Source organism: Lepisosteus platostomus, chromosome 14 (assembly GCF_059453375.1).
Source record: "Lepisosteus platostomus isolate fLepPlt1 chromosome 14, fLepPlt1.hap1, whole genome shotgun sequence".
Lineage (NCBI taxonomy): Eukaryota > Metazoa > Chordata > Actinopteri > Semionotiformes > Lepisosteidae > Lepisosteus > Lepisosteus platostomus.
The window spans coordinates 4,953,766-4,974,704 of record NC_142624.1 but is presented as its reverse complement, the minus strand read 5'-3'; the positions used below and the strand labels follow the sequence as shown (position 1 = coordinate 4,974,704).

The window sequence follows — 20,939 nt, the reverse complement described above, 5'->3', positions numbered from 1 at the left end:
TTTTCTTTGCAGCATGGAATAAATCTTTACCTGTTCCTTTGCAGCCTACACATACTACCTGCTTGAACGTCTTCAATTAAAATTATATATTCATTTATGTTCTAGTTCTTCATGCACGTAAATACAGTGTGTAAAGGTTGTAGAACATGCTCTAGCAGAAGTCTATGAAGTGTAAACTGAGAAACAGTCTTGTTAGTTCTGTATTATAGTATTAGGCAAGGTGTAATCAGCTTTGTTTGACTTGAAGATGTTTGCACTGTTTTGTGGCTTTTCAGTTAAATAGCAGAAAAGATGCTGTACTGCCTTACCTTAAAGAATGTTGCCTTCAAGCCACTGAGCAAAGATCTTTTGAAAATGGCATGAAATTTTTCAAGATATCATTGCCAACTGCCATGTTTATTGCAGTGTCTTTAAAAGTGCAATATACTGTAGTAAATACTTCCTGATGCACGTTTCTGCACACATTTATAGAAACATTTTCTGGGAACATTGTGAAAGAGCTCAAGTTTGGTTTTCATACATGTTTCACAAATGAAAGAAATCTACTTCACTTCGCTTAAGTGCTGCAAGGGAAACTGTACAACAGTTAAATGAACAACTGATTCGATCTCCATTCTAGAGGCACAGAGAGTGAGTGTCACCTCCTTTTTTTGGAATGATGTATGATAACTCCCTTCTTCCGGTGTGAAATGGATGGAACAATAAGCACCGAATGTCAGCGAATGCTGATAAATAAGTTGTGAATTTGCTTCCAGTTGGAGAAGGAAATCTTTTTTAAAAGGTCGACCATTGTGGCTTGTGCTGTGTTTATAAAATAAAAATGTCCTGTCCGTACACACAATAAAAACATATAACTGTTACAGCAGCCCAAACCAACTTACATGTGAGAATGACTCAGAAATGGTAAAAATAAGGAAATGATTCCTACTATGTGGTGGGCTTCATCCTCCTCTGTGCTCCAAATGAGGGTTAATGCCATCACATTGAAATGGTGCTTTGTCATTCCATTTGCTTGTCACATTTTTTATTCATTACAGACCACATAGCAATGACTAACAATGTGTCAGCAGGGAAACGGCATCTGTTTACTCCACCAACACTACCAAGCGCTTCCCAGGTAAACTTGAAGTGACAAGCTTTCAGCCTTTTTATCAATATGAATGAAATATTTAACTATGTGACACATGAAGATTGTTTTCCAGTCATTTCATGGTCCAGCAACAAATTCCCCATAGTCTTCAAGGATAATTAGCACATAGTTACCATATTCTCTTAGTAAGTGTTCTGCCAATAATTCTTTCTTGGTTACCCTCAGATGTTTGATTTTTCTATTACTTTTTCAGGCAAATTAAATCCGCAAAACATTTTTTTTTTCAGATCTCTCCAATAAAATGGATACTGAGAAGCTTGGTAAATTTTGAATTAGTGTGTCAAATGGACAGATGCAGTAGCTAATTGAGAAAAAGAGATGATACAGTATATGTGTAGAATTGTCCCCCAGGCACAGAGCCGTGAAAATCTACTGACTGTGTATACCTCTCCTTACCTTATCTATGAACTCAGCAACATCAAAGCAGTTCTCTCTCAACAAACAACTGTGCGATGAAATGAAATGTACCTCTTGGCAGTATCCGTTAGGGTGCTGGAACACTACATTCTGATTGTAGAGAATTAATGGAGCAGAAAAAAAGATGGTGTCACTGGAAAAAATAAAACTGCATCTTCATGTGTGTGCTTTAGGTGATAGTTTGATGCATTTGTGAAAGCTAAGAAAAACACTAAAACAGAAAAAAAATGCTGTTGCTAATGGGAGAGTTTGACACATGAGGTCTCCACTACTACCATATGATTAGTTTATAATTATGTTATAATTATTATACTACTAATATTATTATTAGTTTAGACTGATAAACGTGGTTTAACTCAGATAACCAGACATTGCTTGTTAAGTATTCACTCATTTTACACTGGGACACCCCATTTACACCTCATTTATTAATACCCCTGTACTTCTGAAGTACCACAAGAAGTCTCATGGTTGCCTCAGGAAGGTGTACAGGAAAGAACTATTTGCCATTTGTGTGCTGTGAAAACTCACACGTGTGAATGCTCACATGACACTGGGATACCCTAAGCTTCTCCATTTGTGCATCAAACCAAGGACATCCAACCAAAGAGGCATTCAGCCAGTGTGCACAGCTGTTTGGGATCAGCCTAGGAACAGTGGTGCACACTGTCTCTATGTCTATGCATCACTCTGGTCCAAAGAGACAGCATTGTCTGGTAAGTGTTGTAGCAGACCCTAATGCCAGTATTAATTAATCTCTAATTAAAATGCAAACAAAAATGCAATGTTGAATAATTAAAATTAACTTTAAAGCAGAACTTTAGGTCCAAATATCACTGTAGCTGAGAGAATGCTCATTTTACAAACAGATGGGCTTGGGGAGGAAGTCTTTTGTTTCTGTGAGCTAACCCAGGATCCTTCGATACAGACAAGCTGTCCCTGTAGCTACTCCTGGAGCTACCCATTGCCCCAGGAAAAACCACCAGTGTAAAATGAAGCAGTAAATGCCACTTAATTAAAATTTAATCCATACAGCACTGCATATTAATTTAATGTTAAATGAGACATTCATGCCTTCAAATAATATTTAACTAAAACCAATAGTCATTTTAATAAGAGAGTGTAAACAATGACAAATGTGACCATATACAGTATAAAAAAGTGATTACATGTCTAAGTTTCTATATATTCTACTAAGAGTCAGCTTAGGGCCAAGTGTTAACAAAATTCACTTTTCCTGACAAATGCATGTTGTGTCTTTTATGTTAGTTGTTTATGTTGTAGTGAAAGGAATAAAGCACGATTTAACATTTATTTTCTGGAATGTCCAGAGAAGAGCATCCAGGTGGATTAACAGACTTGGCACTGGCTAAAGCAATGAGTTTTTTGTTTGAATGTTTGAACAGAGAATAATGTGCCTGATCCTGGTCCCAGTTTTCACAATCCTCAAAAGAAGTGACAAACTCAACCCACTGGACTTGTGAAACATAAATCGGAGGACCCAGCACAAGTTAAAACTCTGTGGGAGTGCATTGAAAACTGACAAAAAGAGGCTGTTCTTTGCACAAAGGGCTGTTGGAGTATGGAACGAGCAAATGTAAGTGTGAGTTCACAGCAATCCTTTATTTTTCAGATGCGAAGGCCAGGTTTATTAACCATGTTAAGTTGCTGAGACAGAGTCAGTGATTCCGAAATGTGTTCTTGGTAGGTTCATTGGAAACTGACTGGAGCAAGGTAGTTAAAAGCAGCTTGCTAATTATTAAAGAATTAACTAATTTAACACTGTCTCATCAATTTATAGGCCATAAGCCAATTGGAAAGAATACATTTTTAGAAGAGAGGCCTGAGAGTCCCTTATTTTTATATTTTGATGACCCAACAGCAGTTCTTGTACCTAAAGAGACATAGGCTAAATGTCCCTTTGTCTGATTAAAATAAGACCTTTTTTATTTGCAGAGGAAAAGTGTCTCTTTAGCCCTGGGCTGCAAAAATGCAGTTTTCCTTGTCCAGGTTTTTAAAGTGAAAACCGAAAAAGCAATTCAGTTGCACACTCCCTCCATGACTTTAGCTTATATTTACTTCCTTTTTATGTTCTTTTGTCTTATTCGAAACTACATTTTTTTTGCAGACAGGAGGAATGCTACAGATGAGATGCGGAATCTGATTAGATGCCACACGAAAACCTGCCTGTCTACATAATCAGAAGAGTGAGCTGGTGTCCTGTATTACTTTAAATAAAATTGAGAAAAGTAAAACAGAAATAAGTCATTTTAAGCTAAACTTTAAGCTTCTTCAAACCAACCTTGAAGTCGAATGCAAGCTTATTCTCCATAATAGTAAGGCAGAAAAGTTCTGAGACATTTTCCTAAGAAAACAGCAGAGTCGGAGAATGTTTGTTAGACATGAATCTGGACACAACTGAAATGGCCTCAAATTTGATTTGTCTAAAACTGTATTTAGCAGTCAGCAAAAGGGAATATGGCATTTGGTTCTCAGCAATGAAGACTTGACTGTAAACTAATTCTGCCAAATTACCTGAAGAACAGTTTGAGCATTTCTATTTTTTTGCAATCCAAAGACAACAGATGAAACTCCACAATTTTCCAGCAACAGTTCATACCTGAAAAAAAAAACGGATTATTTTTTTTAATTGTTTGCAGAAGATCATATTTCTGATTTTCCACAACGGCTGTTTCTGTGATGCTACGTGTAAATCGAAATAGTACCTCTGTACTTTTTTCACTGTGCTTAAACCAAAAATTGCCGGGTATACAGATTTTCTTATACAGTTTATTCGGTTTTAAATTCTGATATTATAGTTTATAGTGTAAGTAAAGCCACAGAAAGAATGTAGCATGAAGGGCTTAAAACTGTGAGGAAAGTACGAATGGATGTCAACAAAAGAAGCAGCTCCCTCTACTGGTCCTCCAGCATTATTAGGCAATGATTATCAAAATACTCAACCGTGCTCATATTCATAGACCTACCTGTATCATCTTAGTAAACGTTTCCATCAATGTATCACCAATTAGTTTTAATAAAGCAACTAAACTAGGAGAAATGTATCAGCTTTTCTAGCACTATTCTATTTTCACCTTAACCTTTGATTTGCATCAACAAAAAGGCTGATAGTGTAACGAAAGGAGTCAAGCCTCTCCAAGCAACACACACCTTTCATTTTCTCAGCCAGCTTCAACACAATAAATTGTTCTGAGGTGTGTGAGTGCTTAAATCCTGTGTTAAACATGCCAGGACATGCTTATTTGGAAAAGGCATTGACTCAAGGTGTGACTCATGTTGCTCTAGATAACCCCTATGACATTAAAGATTAATTGGTGCACAGTAATGACAGCATACAACATACTGTGCTATCTCTTGCACAAGTGGCTGAATGAAAGATGGGAAAGAAACATTCATCTCTTAAAACTACCAAAACGCATCTTCATCAATGAAACCAGAATTTAAAGGATCAGGTCCACATTTTGACCTCCAAATACTATGACCCCTTATTCATATTGCCTTAGGCTGCCGGTAATCACGGCTTCTCGTTCTCTTTAGTTTTGTAAGTTATTTCTAATGAAGAATGGAAGATACAATACTAGGAACAGTTATTGATAACTGGGTCTACAACAGGCAATTTTTTTACAACATCCCACAAAAGATTGGACTAGCTGATAAAGCCAGATTAGGCTTCAATGTGCATCTACAGTATGCTACTGCAGGGCCACACATTCTCAGTTAAAACCATAAATGAATGATAAAAATGATGTACGTACAACTGTTGCTCTCTTTCAACAGCCAAGGCTTTGAATTGCAATGAACAAATGCAAAGTTATTCAAAAGCTTCTGCGAATATAACGCTGGAACGGGGTATGATAATATGTTTCGTTCCACAGTTTCCTCCAAACAGTGAGTTATAAACCTCTAAGAAATGTGAAGATAAATGACACAAAATCATTGAGTACAACGGTGATTGTGATTTGTGTGTCTCTATTAGGATGGGTAGCAAAAACACCACTTTTTATTAGCGTCTTAAAACCTCTGTGGATGCAAACCTATTTATATTTCACGTCATTTAACAGGTGACAGCACACACTTAAGTGTCAGACTTCCTGACATCGTTCTCCTCGCTCCCTCCCAAAAAACCTTCTCCAGTTGAGTAACTACACCTTTCCCACATCGGAGGAGAGGAAGTTGTATTCCTCCCTGCTTCCTGTGTTGCCAGCGCTTCAGTGTGTTAAAGATGTAAAGATGGCGGAGCTACAGATGCTTTTGGAAGAAGAAATTCCGGCAGGACGGAGAGCTTTGCTCGATAGTTACACCAACCTCGAAAGAGTCGCAGATTACTGCGAAAACAACTACATACAGGTAAGTTGGAGTGGGTTTTCGGTAAACGGGCTGGCGTTGAGAGGCGAGCGACCTGTCTCGGGTTGGAAAAGGCTGTGGAAAACGAGAGGAGGGATATTGCTGATGCTCTCATGTTGTGCTCCCCTTTGCGATGTTTTGCTCAAGTCCAGATTACAGCTCTTTCCTTTGCTGCAGAGGTTTTTGGACCCATTCGGTGTGTTTGCATTGACATATGTTCAGTTTCCAGGAATGCGGGTGTAGTTTGAGGAATGTAGTGCTTGTGGTGAAGACGTGTGGTAAGTGTGTATGGATGCGTACGGTGGGGGTTGAACATTTGAAACGGACTGGGAATGATTCAGTAAGTTGTAACACGATAAAGTAAAAACTGATATAAATCAGAACGTTAAATATCTAGATTCGTATAGATTTTGGAGGAAAAAAAACTCCCCTATTAGGAAGCATATGCCAGATGCAGGGATATACAGGGAGCGTCAGTATCAGCGTAAACCTGTAAAAATGTCTCTTTAAATAGTTTTTTTAAAGTTCAAATTGAAATCAATAAAGATCAAAAAGTGCATAGCTACTGGAACATTTTTTTTTTCTGCCGAGTTATGTGTGCATGGCGGCACGGTGTTATTTAATAAACAGGTTTGTCATCTGTCAATCATGGCTTGCTTGATGCGGTGGTGTGTTATTTTCTAGGAGGGTGTCTTGGAATAAACTGCCAGCATGCAGGATGTAGAAAATCATACTATAGGTTTAAAGAGTGGCAGCCCCAGCCTTGCATTTCAAACGCACGCAGCACAGAAAAGAAATAACTTGGTTTCGCTGCATTTTGCAAAGAGATATCGCGTCCGTTTTGGTGGAACGGAGAGTTTAAAACAACCCAGTGCATCTGATCATGATTACAGTCCGGTGATTAATACATTGAAGCCGAAATCTGTGACTAGCCAGACCATTTTTGACCCCCCACTTGCGGGTGATGAGAAACAAATGGGGATTTTAGACGTTTATTTTGCTCCGGAGTTGATCATCTGTGCCTTTGAAGTTGCGATATTGTGATGTCGGCGACGCTTGCGAGCTGTTTCGTGTTGCGGTAGATGTATTTTTTTTAAAAAAAGATACAGCATTTGTTCATTTTTGTAGTAGTAGTAGCAGCAGCAGCAGCAGCATCTTTAAAAAAAATTGCCATCGATGAGGTCAGCTGCTACATAATCAAATACCTCTTGCCTCCTGGTGTTTGCCGCGATGGTCGCTAATTGAAAACTATAAATATAAATCAACCGAGGGTTCACTTTTCGGTGACCTGAACGCACTAGAATAAAACATTCTCAGCCCGAATCAAGTATTTTCAGAGCCCAACTGTATTTATGTTACATTGTTTTTTATTTCTATCGAATTAAGGGGTTGACCTCTCTGACACAAAATGCCCTCGGGGTCTTGCTCGACAGCATTACACAAATTCGTCGGATTTTAGAAAAGCTAATCTGATGTCTTTTTGAAGAACATTTTAATGTGATTGCTGGTGAGCTAAGCATATTAATCGGGTCCCGGCTGTGATTGGTTTTTAAGGTGACTGAGCAGTATCAATAATTTGTTTTCCCCCGGGAATATGGGTTGTGACGCAACGGCGTGTCAGAAAACCCACACGTATCGGTTGATATACAAAATACGTCTATTAAAAATATCAAGTATCGTATTTGATTGTGCATGCACAATCGCGCGTGCTAGATTTTTCTCGTTTTCTTTCAAGGGTTAATTTCCAACAGGAAGGATTTCAGATTGTGCATAAATGCATGAAGGGGTTATACGCTTTTCAGTTTTTACACATAAATGTGAATTGTAATGGTTATTCGACGAGGGACGCGTCTTGATATTATCTTGATATTGAACACTTTGGGTTCTGTGACTGTATTTACATGGTTATAGGCGAGTCTTGGCTCTAATGAACAAAATAATGCACTCCTGATAAAATAATTGTACTTTACCAGATAGTTTTATATTATTTTTCCTGGTTGCCTGGCGAAAACGAGATGGTGGTACACTACAACGCTATCGACGCCAAACGTGGAAGCGGAACTCTCGCTAACAGTGTTAGTTTTCTATAAAGTTAATTTGATAATAATCCACAATTTTACTCCTTTTTATCAGCCCCAGTTTCTAAACAGCAATATGACTTTCTCCCCTATGTTACTTAACTTTAACGTTAAAATACCACTCCAGTAATGTGTATGGTTAATTAAGGTAAATGGACGCTTTAACATCATTGTTTGGGTAGACGGGAAATTTTAAAAGGCAGTTTGCCACAAAGCCCCCATGATTTCACTTTAGTTCTTGCGTTTCGTTTGTGATTTTGTTGCTGGAGACAGGACCCTCAAAATTGTCATTTTTCCCTGAAACCAAAGAGGGACTGGTTCAAAACTCATAGCTGCCTTTACCCATGGCTGAGTGCTTTATCTGGATGCAAGGGTACAAAGCAATGTCCACAGCTTAAACTCCTGTGTCTTGAACCTCCTTCTCTGCCATCCTGAAAATAGCCCTTTTGAACTTTTTTTTGTCCCTCAAGGGACTTGTGTTATCAAGGAATGTGGAAGCTATTCCGAAGGTTGATTCCCGATTTGCACCGGAGTCAGAAGTGCTGAAGGGTCTGTTGTGGGCAACGTTGAATTAAGCGCTCGCGAGAGAATGTGATCTTAAAACAGTTGGTCCCGTGTGCCATAATTTACAACAATTTGTGTTTTGTAATAAAGGGAGGATGTGTTTCTTTTCTCAGCAATGTAGCGGGGGTTTGTGTAATGTTGGGCAAAAGACAAAAATATGTAGACACAAAGCATCCCATTATGGTATTTATATACAGATCGTAGATGTGGCATGTATATAATTTTCCTTGTGAGGTAAGCTTCGTAGGATGGAACATCTGTCTGTTTCAGTTTCTTTAGTCTCTGTGGGGAAATTGCTGGGAAGGTTGGACATGACACAGGCTGTGCACATGAATGTTCATGAGTCAGGAGTCTGCCGTGTAGGAACATGGAGCTCGGAGGTGACCCTTTTTTCCCCGAGACAGGGCCGTCATTTTCAAATTGAGTATAACTCTGAAAACAATTACAAAGAAAATACCGACTCGAAATTCATTTTAAGGACTGCTGAAAAGGGGAGCTGCTGACATTAATAACGCATTGCTTGTGAGAAAGCCTTGGTTTTCATCTGGAGGCATTTTGCGTGTGGCATCTTGGTGTGTGGTGTGTAAATATCAGTAATTAATAGATAGCTTCGTTAAACATTTGCCTTTCTCTGGGTTCTTAAATTCAGTGTTACAGTGGCTTTGTTTTTCAGGATCTGCATCAACACTTCTCTGTTTCATGAATTGAAGAAATGCCAGACTTAGGACGGTTGGTGCTGCATTAATACCCTAACGTAGGGTCCACTTACAGTCCTTTCTGGCTGAAATTCCTATTTCCTGGGTTTAAAGGTAGTTAAATATCTATAATCTATATGTGGCAAATAATGGAAATCACAACCCCGTATTCAGCTTCATCAGCTTTGGCAGTTATTTTTTTGTAGAGCGTGCAGACTTCTTACCTTGCCTTAAGATGTCCATAACTGGTTAATACTTTCCAATATCCACACTTTCAAGTTAAGGGTTTATTACCTATCAAGAGAAATACAGCTGAATATTGGGGGTGAAAATAATTCTCTTTTGTTAATTGAAAAGACATCTCACCACACATGGTGTTTCTTGGCAAGAACACTGAAACAAATGTAACATGGTCTCTGAGATTTTTTGAGGGAGGTTGCAGTACTGATAGAGGAGTATAGGATGTATGTTTTTTAGTATTTGTCTAACACTGATAAATTAGCCAAAGCTTAGAGTCATCTCTTACCGTCAGCATAGGGCTTACTTAAATTTGGAGACGGGACCTATCGGTAGTCATGTTTTGATTTGCATTAAGAGGCACACACAGTTCTGTTTAATATTCCGCGTACCTCACACATGTACCCTGGTCTTGAAGATCACAATCTCTAGCTGTTGGTTTTGTGCAAAGAATTATTTCAAAGAGAGACACCTGTGTGAAATCCAATTTTGCTTTAGTTGGCGCTGTCTTTTTTTTTAAACGAGAAAATTCCGGTTCTCATTAACTTCAGCCCAGAGAGCGCTGAGCTTTGCGTTTGGCGAGACGTCCTAAACAATACAGGATCCAGATTAAAGCCCTGGGTTAAGCACGCAGACTCTCAGCTCCGTTGTGCACAGGTGTCAGCTCTGTCTGCTCTCCCCTCTTCCCCCTCAGTCAGTCAATCGGCTTTGCACACCACTAAGCGGCACAGCAGTTGTAATAAGTGCAGCTACAGTAGTGCTGACTGAATATCTGTAGGGACAGTGCAGCTTCTCCTGTTCGGAGCTGGTGGCAGCCAGTGTGAAGGCTCCACTGGCCTGTGACGCATCTCAGGTTTTTTAAGTTGGATGTTTTTTAACTCGTTGTTGGTGCTGCTGTTCTCTGGTGATGGTTTTGGTGTTTCCTTAATGTCTCTGGATTGGAGCAGACAGGCAAATAAACGTTTCATTGCACACGTGCGTACGACAATACACTGAACTGGCGTCAGGAGCTTCGGTGTCTCAGCGTTTCTTTTCCCGTGCTGGAGACGTTCAGGGTTTTAAAATCCAAATGATGGGCTTCTGCGCCACAGGGTTTCCTCTGTGACTCCTCATAGACCTCATCCCTACAGGAGGCGGTTCTGTGCCATGGCCTTGTCTAGCTGTATCCTGTCAGCAAGCATTGGCAAGAGAGTCTCATACTGATTCCTACAGGAAAAAAAAAAAACTTCATCTGCTGGTGTGCTTATCTGAGCTGTAATTGCCTGTAATACTCGCCTTTAGTAATTGCTAGCAGGTGATTGCCAATCATTTCTTTCATTTCATCGGGTTTTTTTTTTTCTACCTGCCCTCTCTCCCTCACGCTTGAAGAAAGATCTGTGGCCCGTACATCGCTTCTTTTCTTTACCTTCCAGTAGGGCTGGGCGATAATTCGATAACGATAATTATCGTGATATAATTTTAACAAAAGTTCGATATATGTTTGTGCTTTGCGCATGCGCACAAAATTCTGCGCGAGGGCAGCTAACGTGGTGGTGTTTACCCTGACAGGATTGTAGTTTGAGTGGAGAAATGAGCGGCACTGAAGCGAATGTAGTGCTGCCAACGACCAGCTCGAAGGACGATGACATCGTCGACAGAAAAGGTTATTCAACTTCGGTAATTTGGAGATATTTTGGCTTTTTACGATCAGACATAAAACAGAGCAACTTTAAACTTTGCAGTCTGTCTGAGCCATCTTCTATGTGTGTTTTATCACACTGCAGTATTTAATTTTTCTATTAAGATATTTATTTTGTAAATTTTACTCATGCATATTTTGACATAAACAAAGACTTGAATGCTCTCTACCTCAGATTTGTTGAATGTTTCTGCTGTTTGGCAAGTGTTTGTTGTGTTCTTAAAATAAAGAGTTGTTTGATTTACCAATTAACTGTCTGGTTTCTTCAACTTTCACTCAGGATAAAAAAATCTGCCTTTAAACTTGAAAGAAATAATGATTTGACATTTATCGTGATAATTATCGATATCGACTGATATGAACATTTTTATCATGATAATGTTTTTGGCCATATCGCCCAGCCCTACCTTCCCGCATGGAATGAACCTGTCCCTTGTCTATTTAAAAGAATTGTGTTTCTTTTGATTTGATTTATTTTTTAACCAGCCCCCATTGACTGTTCTGTTTTGTGACCGAACCTACAACCTTTGCCACTGGCCCAGTCCGTCAATTTTGACCATCTGAGCAATTCCAAGCCTTTAAAAAACAGCACAGTGAATCTCACTTATCTTGGGTAGAGGGCTCATGCTTGCCCAAACATTATGTAAAAAAAGTAGCATTTGAGTACTACATCTTTTTGGGGTTGTACTTCTGCTTATAGTTGGATTAAACACAGGTTTCTTGTTGGGGTCTTCCAGAATTCTGACCCTTGATGAAAGGTCTGCACCCCACCTTTCATAGAAAAAACAAGGCCCATTCTGCAATCATCAGGCTCTGCTGGGGGCTAACTGAATCATATTAGCTGCCGAGCTATTCATCATTTTGCTAATGTAAACACTATTCTCTTTTCACACCTCTGGGTAACTCTGGATCTGTCTTGATTAGAACTGAAAATGCCAAGATCTTACTCATTTCTCTGAGTCTTGGAGGTGAAAACCCATTATGCATCGTGATAGGACGTGTTGATTACTTCCAGCTGAAATGTGGAACACAACCTCCTGAATGTGCTTGCACTGTAGTGTTGTCAGTGAGACAGAGAGGTAGTTTTTTGTTTTAAAAAAGCAAGCCTTTGCACATTGAAACTATTCACAATTTTCATCTGTTTTTCACAAGGTGGGCTTCAGACCCTAATTGGTCATTAACCGCTAAATGCCTTTGTTTTTAAATATAGAGAAACATGTAAGGTTTTATATTTTGTGTGCAAATTAGCCCCCTAAGCTTATAAAGAAATTATTTGAGACACTCGGTGAGTAGGCAGGGCCGGGGCATTTAAACCCTGATCACCAGCTTTCAAGACGAACATCACTACTGAGAAGTCCAAGACCTCTGGCAAGGTAGAATCTCATTCCTTTACCGCCTGTCAGCCAGTGGGGGGTGTATCCCCTGAGCTAACTCTTAATTAGTTAGCCAGCAGCTAGATCACCCTGCAGCACACAGCTGGCAGCCTGCTGAAGCTCAGCAGGTGTGAGCCTGGTCAGTACGTGGATGGGAGACCTCCTGGGAAAAACTAAGGTTGCTGCTGGAAGATTTGTTAGTGGGGCCAGTAGGGGGCGCTCACCCTGTGTTTGTACTTATGCTCCAGTCTAGCGATGGGGACACTATACTATCAAAAAGGCACCGTCCTGGATGAGCCGTAAAATCAGGGCCTAGACTCTTAAGTGGTCATTAAAAATCCCAGGGCGTTTCTCGAAGAGAGTAGGGGTATTAACCCCAGTGTCCTGGCCAAAGTTTCCCCTGGCCTTTACCGATCGTGGCTTGATAAGATTGTTAATAATCCCCATCTTTTAACTGGCTTCATCTCTCTGTTCTCCTCCCCGCTGAGAGCTGGTGTGTGGTGAGTGTACTGGTGCACTATGGCTGCCGTCGCATCATCCAGGTGGGGGATACACACTGGTGGTGGTGGAGGGGTGTCCCCATTAGCTCCAAAGCGCTTTGAGTGGAGTGTCCACTCAAAAAAAGTGCTGTATAAGTGTACAGGATTATTATACCTATTATTGCAGTTTATTTGGATCTTGTCACATCATGTGATCCCCTTTGACCTGGGGATTGAGCTATCTGCTGTTCGACAAATGCCTTTTCTTCTTATGTTGCCATGGAACTTGTTGCCATAGACACCAGGTTCAGAAGGTCAGCATTGACAGGGTTTTTAAAGACATTGCCTCCTAATGATACCAGAGGTTTTTTTGGTGAAGATTCCCAGTTGCCCCCAGCTGTAAGTGAGCCTCCCATTTTCCCTGCCACACGAGTTAAACCTTTCTACATTCCTTCTTCCTGGGTGGCCACCCTTTTGTTATCCCTGAATTTCGTGACGATGGGCACCAGTCAACACTGGATTGTCGAATATTTATTTAATAGCCCTCACTAGAGTTTTGAGAGATCAGTTGACTTATTCTTTTGATCTTCAGAGATTTCTGTGACGTTTTCTGTAATGATCTGGCAGTTAAAACTTTGTTTCTACTGTCGGGTTTGTTTCAGCAGTCCTTCTGCTGTTTCGTTCCTTAGTTTGTGAGGTATAGACTGTTCTGTGTTGTCTTGATGTGATTTTAATTTGTCCAATCAATGCTCATAAACAATGTAAAGATTCAAAGATTCTACCACTGTACCTCTATACTGGGTAACACTATTAAATACTTTTCCACTTTGCATAAAAATGAGCTACTACAGCTTACACCAGGGCTTGACCGACCTGGAGATCCATACCTGCTGTTTTTCTTACTGTAGACCAGGGGTCCCCAATCTTGATCCTGGGGATACACACACTTGCTGGTTTTCTTACTGTCGACTGGGGGTTCAATTCTCTGCTCTTGGGAATCCACAAACCTGCTGGTTTTCCTACTGTAGACCAGGGGTCCCCAATCTTGATCCTGGGGATACACACACTTGCTGGTTTTCTTACTGTAGGCTGGGGGTTCAATTCTTTGCTCTTGGGGATCCACAAACCTGCTGGATTTTCTTTTAGCTGAGCTCTCATGCGAACAGTATATAATTTTCCAATCTATAAGTGTTTGGGCAACACAATCCCACTCTGCGCTGTGCCGAATGTTGTGTTCTGTTTTTTTCCCAAGCATGATCCTTTTAGAGACAGGATTCATTTCTGACCCAGTTTTTAGAAAACGTCAGTTTTTGAGAAGCAGAAACTTTTACTACAGTAAGTCAAAAATATATATATATATTTTTAAAGATGCACTTGCCCTGTTCAACAAAGAGAGTTTCTAGCCTGTATACCAGTTTATACCAAAAATAATATTGCTGTTTTAAAGTGTGCAGTTATATGTTGGGTCTATTCCTGTCATTTATCAAGATATTGTTTCCATACTCTTCTATAATTGAACCCTTTTATATAATTGGGGGAGTAGAATTCATTTGAATTTTTAGTTCCTGTACTTTTAAGAATGGCTTAAAATGGAACATATCCCAACTGTTCAGTACAGCAAAAGTAGCAAAGGTTCCAATCCAGCTATTTATTAGTTCAATTAAGGATTCAGTTAAGCAAAGAACACCAGCAGGTGTTAGTGTCTCCACAGAAATCTGGTTTAGATTGGCCTCTAGCTGGATCATGTCAGTTTCAGGCCGTGAGGTTTAAAACAAATAAAAGTTGAAAAGTGTAATGCCCAGTGCAGTCTCTGTGACTGATGAAGTGTGACCTCTGATTGCAAGAAATGCAGTTTTTAATAGTGTCTACTGCTACTCAACAGCCTTTCATTGATTTGTCAGAATGGTTGGGGGAAAAAATAGAATTGAGCAATCAGCTTTGCAGGTATTCGATATTCTTTAAGTGATGGCCTAGAAATCTTATAAACATTTTATTTACCCGGACCCAGCAATGCAGTGTATCTTGTTTAAATGTGCCAGGTTGTCTCTGCTAGTGAACCTAGTCAGGTCTTCGGGAAGATTCAAGAGCAAGGTGGCAATTTAGATGAGGTCCCATGCTGTTCCGCTGTCTAAAAGCACTGTGTTTGTATTTTACTTTTCTGTGTCTTTTCTGTACCTCAGTCACGTCTTGTTAGATCGTTTCCCATTTGCCGTTTTTAATCCGAAAGTGCAGGCTGTGTTGTTCTAAAACCTGAGGCAGTACCTGCATTCAGTCTTTGTATCGGGGTGTTTCTGGGTCAAATGGAAAACTGAGTCTCTTTTGTAAGCGTCTTTGCACCAGACCTCCCCTCCCATCAGCCCCTGTGTATAAAGGCACATTAATTCTTTAGTTTTGTGTAAAACAGACTACTTTTTTTGTCCCCGGTCAGCACTTCTGTGTCTGGTTTCAAGGTTTCGGCTGCGGTATAGGATGTTTTTGGAAGTTCCCCTTTCGTTTCTCTCCTTTTTACTGACCCAAAACTAGATTTCGTTTTGAAGCACCAGACATCTTCCTCCCGTTCCTCCACCAGTCCCCCTGTCTCCACCTTAAAGACAGGCCCGACTGTCGTATCTGTGTTCTCCATTAAGAAACACTGCCACCAAACGCGAACACTTCCTCAACTTCCAGTCCTCTTTACACAGCGTGCCTTGGTTTGCCATCTAGAAGAAATGCAGAAAAACTTTACTCAGCTCTGTAGTCTCCTCACTACCATGTCTTGGACAGCCTGTGGGGGCTACAGAACAGCATTATGCTTTGACCTTCCAACTTACGTCTGTGTAAATAATACAAAATGTGATGGTGGAAGAGATTGTACAACCCTAAATTATGTAGCCGGAGCCTTGTTTTCTTCTGTCTTATGCAGTAACTGTCCTGTTGTGGTTCAGGCTTGCTGCCATAGTACCTTGCAATAGTGTTCAGCTCCACATTCCTGGTTTAGTTTTGGAGCTTCACACTCATGATTCTGGAAAGTACACATTAAGGCAAACTTAAAGAGTGCCACCTTCTTTTTGTCTCTTGTAAAAAAAAAAATCTACTTGGAACAATGTGGTTTTTTTTGTGGGAGAATTGTGACTTTAGTTTACGTGCCCTTCATAGATTTCTGCCTCTCTTCAGTTAGCTACTGCTTTAGCTAAGCCCAGGCCTAGTTTCCACACTGGTCCTGAGAGATTGCCGATTTCTATTCCAGCTGAGTTCTGAAGCGCCAGTGCTGTTTGGTGCCTTTAATTGATCTGCTTGCTGGTTTGGATAAGTTTCCCCACTCCTGAAGTCCTCCTGGATTTTTCTCCTGCTGAGTTTTTTAATCAGTGGCTAATTGAGTTCAGTTTTCTATGTGGGGCACATTTGGAAATGTACTTTCAGCTCTTCCAAGATCAAATGGAATTTGTCATTGGGATCAACCCCCCAGCAGTGTCTGAAAATCAAAACTGCCGTCGTTCAGGTGTGTTGCCTGAAATGCACCTGACTGGAGCTCATCGTGGGGGTCTGATAGTGCTATTCTTCCCTGTGTGAGGAATCAAATAGATTATGATTAAGAACTGAGCTATACCAGAACCCTGAAGACACACCGATCCCCCAAAGAGAGTGAACTACGGCACCTAGTAAAAGGAACAGTGAGTGAAATCCTGACTGCGGTTCTGTTTAAGCAGTTGACATCGCCCAGATTGAGTAATTTCACCTCCCTGACGTGCATTTCTCAAACCAGGCATCTGTGGGCTGTCTGTGGAAGGCGGCTCAGTTGGGCTAATTTCAGATCATTGTTTTCAACACGCTGCTGTGTGAGTTGGGCAACCAGTTACCAGATGATGGGGTTGGGTGGACAGTATTCCTTCCTGCTGCCTTTTGTGATCTGTGGTTGCGGATGATACATCGAAGGCCCAGAATCGAGGATCTTTTAGTTCAAGTAGGTAGCTGCGTTAGCATGCGTAGGCTGCAAAGGAACAAGTTAAAGGTTTATTCCCATGCTGGAAAGAGAAGAAAGGTTTTTTAGCATGGAATAAACCTTTAACTTGTTCCATCAAGGATCTTTGTTGCACTGTGTGATCCCTGTAACCCAGTAACAAGTGAGTTTGAAGAGTCTCTGGAAAGAAGAACTACAAAGCAGAAGGCTGTGTCATCTGTGACTCAAGGTCTTGAAATCCTGGCGCGCCACTTATTTGTCTCTCATTGGACCTCGCAAGTTGGTTGCGGATGTTCGTCCACTCCGCTCAGCGCAGGTACTTCTTCCACCACAGAAAAGAGGAAACTTGTCCGCAGACACATGTACTGGCAAGCAGTCTTCAGCTTCTCAGACTGAACTTGGACACATCCCGCATTTGAAAGCACGTTTTCAAATGAAAGGAGGTTGTTTGTGCCATTCAGCCTGTTCGCTTTTAGTAGCTAATTGATCTGAGAATCTCGTGTAGCCATTTCTTGCAAGAGGCCGGGTTATCGGTTTGGACAACATGGCTGGGTAGTTTGTTCCAGACTCCTGCTCAAACTTCCTGGGACTGTGCTAGTCCCCTCGCGTTGCTCTTGTGTGGTTTGAGAAGAAACTGCTTGAGAAGTTGGGACGGTAACCATGTTTTCCACAAAAAAATGCCAGGGTTTGATCCTCCCAGTACTAATCGCGTTGCTCTTTTCCACATTTGACTAGAAACGACCCCATGTTGAAATGGACTTTCTTTCAAGATTATAGGGCCTAGTCTGTGCTCCGCAGGGAAGCCTGCTCTTAGTGAGGCACTCTGGAACGTCCCGGCTGACTCCCAAATTTACTTGTAGAGACAGCCCATGCAGTTTTTCTTCCAGTGGGTTATATCCCATTTGGAGGGGAACCTGGAAAATTTGAGAATTTGTTCCCAAATTTAATGTCCCAGCCGAAGTGGTATGTCTTCACTGTGGGCCTCACCCAAGTTTTGTCATTTTAGCAAGTGGAAAAGAAAGGTCAGTGAAGCTTTTCTTATTTCTGTGTCGTGAGTCACTGAGGGGAACACAGTGAGTGAAGTACCTCCCAGTGTTTAAGGGATGATAAACTTTATTGTGCCCAAAGGGGGAAATATTTATGGACCCACAGCGCTTCTGTACATCTGAATACATCACAAAACATTATGTAACATATGTTAATATAACATATAACGTAACAAAACATATATTATGTAATAACTTGTTCCAACATAGTCATGACATATTGCACAATACGTGCTTTGTTACAGTTTGTGCTGACACAATTGCATTTACATTTACCCTTGTCGTTCATTTTCATTATTTGCTTTAATAGATAAAGGAAAAGGGGCACAGTTAGGCAGCTTTCCTGGACCTTTTTTTCCTGTCAGCTTTTCCAGCAGAGACTCCTAGGATGAGAGGCTAGGGGAATCCGATGAACTCTAAACGAGTTTTAAACCGAGACATTATCCACTTAGTGCGTGATCAAGAGGATTCTTTTATTTCCAGGGCTTAGGAATTCGCTGTTTGGGACTGAATTACTAGGGAGAGTTATCCCTGCATTGTTTTTCCTTAGTTGGAGCTGTCAGATTCCATTTTTGTGCCAAAATTGAGAGTGACCTTCTTGAGATTTTTTTAGTTTGTATTCCCCAGGTCTGTGAATACTGAATGCCCCTCATAAAGAAAAAAATCAGAATTCCTCTCGTCTTTTGCCAGGCTAATGATGTTCCTTATCTTTAGCAGCTATATCCCCTGCACCTTACAACTGGCAGCCCACTGAAGCTCAGCTGGTGTGAGCCTGACCAGTACCCGGATGGGAGACCTCCTGGGAAAGCTAAGGTTGCTGCTGGAAGAGGTGTTAGTGGGACCAGAAGGGGGCGCTCACCATGCAGTCTGTGTGGGTTCTAATGCTCCAGTATAGTGGCGGGGACATACTATAAAAAAAAGCTCCATTCTTTGGATGAGACATAAAACAGAGGTCCTGACTTTCTGTGCTCATTAAAATTCCTAGGGTATTTCTCAAAAAAGAGTAGGGGTGTTACCCTGGCGTCCAGGCTAAATTTTCCTCTGGTCTTTACCAATCATGGCCTCCTAATTCCCATTGCTATCATAGATAGCTGATGTGTGTTGAGTTTACTAACACAATTTTGCTGCCGTTGCAACATGCAGGTGGGGGCTACACAGGGGTGGTGGTGGAGGGGTGTCCCCATTGGAGTGCTTTAAACGGAGTGTTCAGAAAAGCGCTATATAAGTGTAAGGAATTATCTCACTGGAGAGGCTCTGAATAATATGAATGACTGATGTGTTTAAGGTTTATGAGGAAGTGACATGACTGCAGTGTGAGGAGAGTCAGTGGGAGAGGAGTCTTATGAGCCTTCACTGCTGTTTAACACTAAACACTTCAGAAGGGAGGTGTCATTCTTTTCCTTATGAAGAAGCTGTTATGAAGCCATGATTGTCATACCTGAGTGCCTTCAGGGCAGTAGACCACTGTGCTTTGCATCCTTGTGTTAAGTTGCTACAACAGCTAAACCGACTGTGGTTCAGATGTTTAATCCTGCTGATAGGACTGCTCGTAGACACTTGCCCCACTAATCCCCATCACATTGCGCTAATGAAGAGCATCTTATTAGTTAAAGGCTGATGCCCTTCAAGATAAGAGAGTGGTGCAGCTTTAACACAGCCCCTGTCTGATAATTGGGGTCACAGGACCCCAATAAACTAATTCTGCCTTTTTGTGTGCGGTCTTCATTTGTATTACTGATGATATTGAACAGAAATGAAATAATCCTGCTTCAGTTCAGTGAGGAAAACAAGATATTTGGGTTATATTTTTACTTACCACCCTGAAACCCCTTACTGGCAGCCTACTATAGCACACCAGGTGTACATGGAGGGGAAAACACCTGGAAAAACTAGGGTTGCTGCTTGAAGAGGTGTAAGTGGGACCAGTAGGGGGCGCTCACCCTGTGGTCTGTGTGGGTCCTAATGCCTCAGTATAATGAAAGAGACACTATGCTGTAAAAAGGTCCTTTGGACAGCATGTAAAATTGAGGTCCTGACTCTCTGTGGTCCTTAAAAATCCCGGTGTGTTTCTTGAAAAGAATAGGGGTGTTAACTCCATTATCCTGGCCAAAATTTCCCCCTGACCTTTTCCAGTCCTGGCCTCCTAATAATCTATGAATTGGCTTCATCACTCTTTTGTGGTGCGTGGTGAGTGGACTGGCACACTATGGCTGCCATCACATCATCCAGGTGGGGCTGCACATTGGTGGTGGTGAAGGGGAGTCCCCATTACCTATAAAGCGCTTTGAGAAATCCAAAGAGCGCTATATAAGTGTAAGCAATATTATGATCATTATTGCAACGACTACATATCTTTAGTATTTTTCATCTCAAGTGATCCCAAAGTGCTTTACATATAGAAAGAGACCCACTGAAGGTAAGATAAGAGATAAGATCACTTTATTGGCCATATACCGTTTCTTGCATTAGGAATTTGTCTTTTCGCATATCCCAACTTGCTCTCCATGAGACACACAGACAGAGAGAGAAGCTTGGGGTCAGAGCGCAGGAACAGCACCCCCCTGCACCAGCCGCAACAGCTACGCTGTAGGTCAGGTGCGGAGCTGGCACATTGTGCAGGTCCAGAGTGGAATTTAGCCAAGACACTGGGCTTTCGCCTTTTTCTCCCCCAATCAGTTGGGATCTTTCGTGACCAAGCAGTGAGGACCTCAGTTTGTCCTTATCTGAAAGACTTTCTATAGGCACAGGCCCAGGCTAACATACCAGAGAGAAGAGTCCCACCTACTGGCCTACAAACACCCTCACTATAGCAACCTAGTTGTCCTTAGAGGTCACCCATCCCAGAAATGACCCAGCCCAAATTTGCTTAGCTCCTAAGATGACACTTAAAGGTAGGAATGCTGCAGTCAAATGACGAATA

The 20,939-nt window shown here is 41.2% G+C and overlaps 1 protein-coding gene across 13 annotated transcripts in view; it reads left to right on the top strand.

The window, feature by feature from the left end:
* The first annotated feature begins 5,701 nt into the window (after nt 1-5,701).
* The window catches only part of LOC148648765 (abl interactor 2), a 104,318-nt gene continuing 89,080 nt past the window's right edge, over nt 5,702-20,939 (top strand). For 2 of the 13 annotated variants that reach the window (XM_088606660.1, XM_088606662.1), the window contains exon 1: nt 5,705-5,935. In XM_088606660.1, the coding sequence (XP_088462786.1) occupies nt 5,819-5,935 (117 nt within the window). In that variant the 5' untranslated portion in view covers nt 5,705-5,818. Of the gene's footprint in view, nt 5,936-6,052; nt 6,211-20,939 lie in introns of those variants that run through there. The other 11 variants (XM_088606666.1, XM_088606668.1, XM_088606659.1 and 8 more) reach the window with 10 other exon arrangements.